At 34.3% G+C, this 8,709-nt stretch overlaps 1 protein-coding gene across 1 annotated transcript; it reads right to left on the bottom strand.

The window, feature by feature from the left end:
- Positions 1–7,347: 7,347 nt before the first annotated feature.
- Positions 7,348–8,210, bottom strand: LOC143055482 (toll-like receptor 4). Its single transcript, XM_076228629.1, has one exon. It carries the CDS (start codon positions 8,208–8,210, stop codon positions 7,653–7,655), a length of 558 nt encoding a protein of 185 aa, XP_076084744.1. The 3' UTR covers positions 7,348–7,652.
- Positions 8,211–8,709: the final 499 nt, after the last annotated feature.

Raw genomic sequence — 8,709 nt, 5'->3', positions numbered from 1 at the left:
TCGTGCTTTTAACACGATCGGAAAATAACCTTTAAAAACAACAACGCAACTACTTGTATGGATATTTTATAGCAGAAGTTACAGTTTTAAAGAGCACTGTTATGTTTCAGTCCCATGTCCATTATCTATATTTTTCTATAATCTTAATGGGTCTTTTTGTCTTGTGCAACAAAATTGGTACCGTTGATTTTTTTACTACCACTGGGTCGATGCCTCTGCTGGTGGACTATGAGTCCCCGAGGGTATCACCAGCCCAGTAGCCAGTACTTCGGTACTGGCATGAAAATACGGATTTATTTGTGTTATTTAAATTTGCTGTTACAAAATATTAGAAATTATTATAAATTAAGGAATGTATCTCCCTCATGCAAAGCTCTGATTCCTTTCACGAATTTGACTATACTTTTTGGACCTTTTGGATTATAGCTCTTCATCTTTTATATAAGCTTTGGATTTCAAATATTTTGGCCACGAGCATCACTGAAGAGACATATTTTGTCGAAATGCGCATCTGGTGCAACAAAAGTGGTACCGTTTATTTTTTTACTACCACTGGGTCGATGCCTCTGCTGGTGGACTATGAGTCCCCGAGGGTATCACCAGCCCAGTAGCCAGTACTTCGGTACTGGCATGAAAATACGGATTTATTTGTGTTATTTAAATTTGCTGTTACAAAATATTAGAAATTATTATAAATTAAGGAATGTATGTCCCTCATGCAAAGCTCTGATTCCTTTCACGAATTTGACTATACTTTTTGGACCTTTTGGATTATAGCTCTTCATCTTTTATATAAGCTTTGGATTTCAAATATTTTGGCCACGAGCATCACTGAAGAGACATATTTTGTCGAAATGCGCATCTGGTGCAACAAAATTGGTACCGTTGATTTTTTTACTACCACTGGGTCGATGCCTCTGCTGGTGGACTATGAGTCCCCGAGGGTATCACCAGCCCAGTAGCCAGTACTTCGGTACTGGCATGAAAATACGGATTTATTTGTGTTATTTAAATTTGCTGTTACAAAATATTAGAAATTATTATAAATTAAGGAATGTATCTCCCTCATGCAAAGCTCTGATTCCTTTCACGAATTTGACTATACTTTTTGGACCTTTTGGATTATAGCTCTTCATCTTTTATATAAGCTTTGGATTTCAAATATTTTGGCCACGAGCATCACTGAAGAGACATATTTTGTCGAAATGCGCATCTGGTGCAACAAAATTGGTACCGTTGATTTTTTTACTACCACTGGGTCGATGCCTCTGCTGGTGGACTATGAGTCCCCGAGGGTATCACCAGCCCAGTAGCCAGTACTTCGGTACTGGCATGAAAATACGGATTTATTTGTGTTATTTAAATTTGCTGTTACAAAATATTAGAAATTATTATAAATTAAGGAATGTATCTCCCTCATGCAAAGCTCTGATTCCTTTCACGAATTTGACTATACTTTTTGGACCTTTTAGATTATAGCTCTTCATCTTTTATATAAGCTTTGGATTTCAAATATTTTGGCCACGAGCATCACTGAAGAGACATATTTTGTCGAAATGCGCATCTGGTGCAACAAAATTGGTACCGTTGATTTTTTTACTACTACTGGGTCGATGCCTCTGCTGGTGGACTATGAGTCCCCGAGGGTATCACCAGCCCAGTAGCCAGTACTTCGGTACTGGCATGAAAATACGGATTTATTTGTGTTATTTAAATTTGCTGTTACAAAATATTAGAAATTATTATAAATTAAGGAATGTATCTCCCTCATGCAAAGCTCTGATTCCTTTCACGAATTTGACTATACTTTTTGGACCTTTTGGATTATAGCTCTTCATCTTTTATATAAGCTTTGGATTTCAAATATTTTGGCCACGAGCATCACTGAAGAGACATATTTTGTCGAAATGCGCATCTGGTGCAACAAAATTGGTACCGTTGATTTTTTTACTACCACTGGGTCGATGCCTCTGCTGGTGGACTATGAGTCCCCGAGGGTATCACCAGCCCAGTAGCCAGTACTTCGGTACTGGCATGAAAATACGGATTTATTTGTGTTATTTAAATTTGCTGTTACAAAATATTAGAAATTATTATAAATTAAGGAATGTATCTCCCTCATGCAAAGCTCTGATTCCTTTCACGAATTTGACTATACTTTTTGGACCTTTTGGATTATAGCTCTTCATCTTTTATATAAGCTTTGGATTTCAAATATTTTGGCCACGAGCATCACTGAAGAGACATATTTTGTCGAAATGCGCATCTGGTGCAACAAAATTGGTACCGTTGATTTTTTTAATTCAGAATTTCTATTTTTTGTTACTATTTTATTCCAAAAATACAAAAAGTGAAAAATTATTGAACTTTATCACATAAATTTAGTGAAGTTAGAACCAGCAAAATTTGACGAAGAACAAGAATGTGTCCATAGATCACGGATGCCCCACTCGCACTGTTATATTATACCAACATTTTTTTATATTAATCATGTTATAAACGGATGTGATCATCCAATTATATGTTTCAGTTCAATCAATTTTAAAGATAAAGGTTATCAACAGTGTCTGTTTATTATGTCTGTTTTGTTCACGCCTCGTTATAAAACTAACGGAATTTGATGCTACTGTCATAACAATGTGAGGTTTAGCGCTATAAAACCAGGTTCAATCCACCAAGTCAGGAATATGACAGTTGTTGACCATTCGTTTGATGTGTGTTGGCTGTTGTTCGTGTGATTCTTTGTCAATTGTGTTCTCTAATTTATTTATATTGTAGTCCTGTGTTGTCATTTTGATGTTATATTTCACATGGCCATAAAAGTGCGAGGTTTGGCATGCCACAAAACCAGGTTCAACACACCATTTTTTCCTTTAAAAATGCCCTGTACCAAATCAGGAATATGGTCATTGTTATATTATAGTTCGTTTCTGTGTGTATTACATTATAATGTTGTGTCGTTTGTTTTCTCTTATTTTTGAGTGTAAATTCACATTGCGATAAGACGTGTCACGGTACTTGTCTATCCCAAATTCATGTATTTGGTTTTGATGTTATATATATGTTATATTTGTTATTCTCGTGGGATTTTGTCTATGTGTGTTACATTTTAGTGTTATGTCGTTGTTCTCTTATATTTAATGCGTTTCCCTCGGTTTTAGTTTGTTATCCCGATATTGTTTTTTGTCCATGGATTTATGAGTTTTGAACAGCGGTATACTACTGTTGCCTTTATTTATCCTTTGATTTTGCCATTTGATTGGGGACTTTCCGTTTTGAAGTTTCCTCGGAGTTTAGTATTTTGCGGATTTTACTTTTTAGTATGCAAATATCACTGACGTCAACGTTTTGTTTTCGATACAAAAACTGTTTCATATACATGTACTGTATCAAGCTTGCAATTGCACCGATTGCAGACAAATTAAAGGTATGTCATCAACACAACAGTCACCTTACTAAGAGGAGGACAATTCACATTGTTTATTGTCAGCCATATGATTCTTAAATTGGAACTTGTAATGAAGAAAAACACAATAAAATTAGAAAAAATGAAGTTTCACAAAAATGAGGAGTCTGCCAGAAAAAATATGAGTCTAAATGACCATGGGAGAAAACAGAAGATATGTCATTCCATATTAATGTCTTAATAGTTGTTTTACTGTTTTAATCTGGCAAAATAATGTCTATAGTTATCAAAGGTACCAGGATTATAATTTAATACGCTAGACGCGCATTTCGTCTACAAAAGACTCACCAATGAGGCTCAGGTCTAGAACGTTATAAAGTCAAACAAGTACAAAGTTGAAGAGTATAGAGGACCCAAAATTCCAAAACGTTGTGCCAAATACGGCTAAGGTATATTTTCCTGGGGTAAGAAAATCCTTAGTTTTTCTAAAAATTCAAAATTTTGTTACAGGAAATTTATAAAAATGACCATACAATTGATATTCATGTCAACACCGAAGTGCTGATTACTGGACTGGTAATACCCTCGGGGACGAAACATCTACCAGCAATCGTATCGACCCAGTGGTGTAATTAGTTATCAAAGGTACTATGTTTATAATTTAATACGCCAGACGCGCGTTTCGGCCTACATCGATAAACATGACCTGTACCTTTTTTAGCTTCTCTTTTAGCACATCAATTTACGAGGTATATTTTCTTGGGGAAAAACAATCTGAGCAACATGTGATGAAAACACTTTACAAGAACAAAATGACCTTTTCAGAAAATTGAAAATTTTATTTAAACGAAGGCATATACAGTGTACGAGGTAAATGTGTGAATAAAACGACAATCAAGCAGTACATAAAAACAATAAGCTAATTGTATGCCAATAAGAGATCGTTAACAATAAACAGTAAAGCATAAAAGTCCTATATAATTACATAATTGCAGCGGATAGTGACTATATGTTTATTGATATTTGACTTTTATTCCATTTCTTTTAAATGAATAATAATAAAAAAAAAAAAAATAGCTCAAAACTTTCATGTACATAATTGAGAAATTAAATTTGAAGGAACCGTTTAAAAACCGAGGTTAATGATTTTTTTAAATTTTATGATTCATCTCCAATCATCTTTTGATACATGCATTTAAAATATATTCTATTAATGATGTCAAATTAAAGTTAACACAAAAGTCATGTATGAACGATTAATTCGATAGATTGATTTGTTCGTGTTTAATACCACTTTCAGCGCTGTTGGAATTTCACGGCTGCTACATGTAGTTTGTATTTGTGGAAGAAACTGGAGTGACCGAAGAAAAACCATGGTCCTTCGACAGGAAAACTACTAGTCAATTTATAGTGAAACAATATTGGAGTCGAACGCACATATGACGTAAGGAATTCTTACCATTAGCCACAATTTTGACAGGCTAGTGATACACTTACTGAACTACATAGACTATGCGGCCACCGATGCCCCCTCAACGATTTAAACTTATAAAAATACTGAGAAAGATCATTATTTGACTATGCACGATCATCGCTAAAATGTAGCTCAATCGCAGAACCTTCGATGTTTTCATAAAATAACAATTATAAGGCGTCTAAAGGTCAAATTGCGGCTTAAATATAGACAAGAGTGTATGAAATAGATAAAGCTCTAAATCATCATGAGGTTAAACAAATTAACATTTAGAAGAGAGTTCCATATCGTTCGTCAACATTGAATTACCTGAAGAACAAAATATATAACAAAAGACAATTCCTTAAGAGATTTCCGACATTTGATTGCAGTCTCGTCCGCGTATATGCCAAATTTTCTCTTGTTCATACTTTATAATGATAATTTTTTCAATTTCAATTCATCAATTTCCGTTACTGCCTACCAATACAAACTAGTTCATCTACTTTCGACCAGTGTTGACAGTTTTTATTCAATTCGCCGTTTTAGAATCTCAAGGACCATGTGTAATCTCATTGTTCGTACACAAAAATGAAAACAACGTCACGTCAACGTTATTGAGTGCATTTCCATTGGTTAAGACGTTGTAAGCCAATCACAGAGTTTTGATGTTTGCTTTTGAAAATATCACACAGAATGCATTAGATTCCAAAACGATCTGTTGCATACATAGTAAGTTCTTAAAAGGGCTTAAACTAATCCTTTCCGACTAATTACATAAGTATAAAAAAGAAGATTTGGTATGAAGAGACTACTTTTCACAAGAGACCAAAAATGACACAAAAATTAACAACTACAGGTCACTGTACTGCCTTTAACAATGAGAAAAGTCCATACCGCATAGTCAACTATAAAAGGCCCCGAAATTACGATGTAAAACAATTCAAACGAGAAAACTAACGGCCTTATTTATTTTAAAAAATTCACGAAAAACAAATATGTAACACATAAACAAACAACAACCACTGAATTACAGGCTCCTGACTTGGGACAGGCACATACATACATAATGTTGCGGGGTTAAACATGTTAGCGGGATCCCAACCCTCCCCCTAACCTGGGACAGTGATTTAATAGTACATCATAAGAACGAACTATAAAAATCAGTTGAAAAAGACTTAACTCATCAGATGGACAAAAATACAAGTGTATTCTTATTAAACGTTCGATGGTAAAGTCCATTTGTACTAAATTTAAAGGAACAATTGCTGAAGGAGCTGATTTTTTTTTAACATTTTTGTCAACTGTTTTGTTGACTGGCCATAACGTATATCTTTTATATATATATCCACGTGTGGAGAAGGATCTGCTTACCCTGCCGGAGCACCTGAGATCACCCTTAATTTTTGGTGGGGTTCGTGTTGTTCATTCTTTAGTTTTCTATGTTGTGTAATGTGTACTATTGTTTGTCTGTTTGTCTTTTTTCATTTTTAGCCATGGCGTTGTCAGTTTACTTTCGATTTATGAGTTTGACTGTCCCTTTGGTATCTTTCGTCCCTCATTTAGCTATGTTTATCGTGAATTTAGCTGAGTCTTTAGACATACTATTCTAGAATCATTCTAACATCCCAATTAACACTGTAGGAGCCGATTTGTTAACAGAGGTCAAAGTATACTTAGTGCTGAATGTTATATGTATCACCAAACTAAAGTGCATAACGTGAAATAACTAATAAAGTTTTACCAATGTCTGATCTAACTACATCGATAATGTTTCTTTAACCTTCTCCCAGAATACGACATCACCATATTCGTCGTTGGGAAATTCTATGTAGGATTTCGATTGAACAAGTTCTAAAATGTTTAAAGGAAGATCTTTCGACGACAATTGTTCTATGAAGATAATAAAGATAATGTTCTCACTACTTCGCGAGTAGATGCTCTCCATTTTTGCCATATTGAATTCAAACAAACACCAGTCCGAAGCAAGAAAGCTATGCGACATTATCACGACCGTTTTACGACTGTTATGGATAGCGGAAGTAATATTAGTTGCGATGTCGTTTCCAGGCACAAAATCACGTTTATGCACGCAACAACGAATATTTCCTTCCTGTTCTATGTGTTTAAGTAAAGTCCAGTGTACAAATTTGTCGTCTTCGTCCGCATAGGAGATAAACGCATCATACACGAAATGTGTGTCCACTTGTAGAGGTTTGACGTATCCTAGATGTTTACTTTTGACAATATAATATAAATAACGAATTTTCCATCTGTAACGATAAAGAAGACCTCCAATTATAATTATTACAAAGATTAGCATCCAAGATACCACGACAACAAGGGTTGTCACATATGATGAACATTTCTTTTTCAAGTTGTCATAAATTGTTTTTGAGTTATTGAGATACATTTTCATTAATACAATTGAGTCGCACGAACATTTAATAGGATTTCCAGAAATAACAACTGTCAAGTGACGGACGTGGTTTGTCAAATCATCGAGTTGAGTAGTAAATGAAACGTCTAAGAGAGAAAATCTATTGTCAGATATATCTATATATCTAAGATTTGTCATATGTCTAATTTCAAAATTTATATTCTCGAGCATATTTCCACTCAAATTTAACATTCGTAAATACTTTTGAGATTTAAATAATGTAACAGGCAAACGTAGAATTCTATTATTAGCTAAATTCAAGGTTTGCAAAGCTGTTAAGGACGAAAAAGTCTGTCCCGTGTGGTCTTTTGGCAAAACAAAACCTAGCAAATTATTATCTATTAATAAAGTTTTCAAAAGTGTTCCTCCCGTAAAATAAATATTTCAGAAACATTTGAGCAATAATTATTTGACAGATCTAGAAATTTCAAATGCTTCAAATTGTGAATAGGTCCTCTCCAATCGTAAAAAGTATTAAAAGAAGCATCGATATATTCTAACAAATTGTTTGATAAAGTTAATTCGGGGAGATTATATCGTATATTGCAATGTCGATAGTGAAGCTTTCTCAACTGGTATGGAATTACGACTGGTATCAGACCATCAAAATGTGGCTCAAAGGTGTTAATGTTGATTATGTTGCTCGTATTTTGTCCATATCTATCTTGTTCCTTTCCACAAGATGAAGATTCTGAAAAATATTTATCACAAGGCTCTTCCTTATCCATGAGATAATGCGACATTCCCATGTAAGATATATTAACTTCCTGGACTGTCACTGAAAATATCTCATGGAGATATTCACCATAGGCAAATTCGTTTTCTGCAATTGATAACTTTTTCAGTGTTTTTGGTATCATAAATAAAGCGCCCGGCTCGACTAACTGCAGGCGATTACTATCTAAATACATCTCAGTTAGCGATGTGACACTTCAATATTTCTGTAGTTAATGCAAAAGTTTGTCGAATTTTATTTAGCCGTAATATTTTTATAGAGGTTGTTGGTAGATCGTTTGTCACATTTTTAAGTACTTTTAAGTCTATGCATCGGTTGTCGGAGAGATCAAGAAAATTCAGATATCTCAGGTTTTTAAAAGTGCCCCTATAAATGAGGTTTATTCGGCATTTACTCAGATCTAAATGTTGAACATTTGACAGGTATTCGAACGTCCGAGGTGTCACGATTTTCCTCTTACAACGGCCAGAATAACCAGACAAATCTAAGTTCGTTAGATTTTTCAGCGTTTTATACTCCTTGCCAAAATATGTCTTTCCGTCATAAAAATCTATCTTTAAAGTTTTCAGATTCGACAAAGTTGAAATATTGAATGCAAATTGATGATTGTTTTTAATATCAAGACACAGTAATGATGCTAACGGTTCAAAAATTGCATTTGATGTGGAAACTGT

The sequence above is a fragment of the Mytilus galloprovincialis genome, chromosome 12 (genome assembly GCF_965363235.1).
Source record: "Mytilus galloprovincialis chromosome 12, xbMytGall1.hap1.1, whole genome shotgun sequence".
NCBI classification, from domain to species: Eukaryota; Metazoa; Mollusca; class Bivalvia; order Mytilida; family Mytilidae; genus Mytilus; species Mytilus galloprovincialis.
The sequence above is the reverse complement of the archived record's forward strand: the minus strand, read 5'-3'. Positions and strand labels throughout refer to the sequence as shown.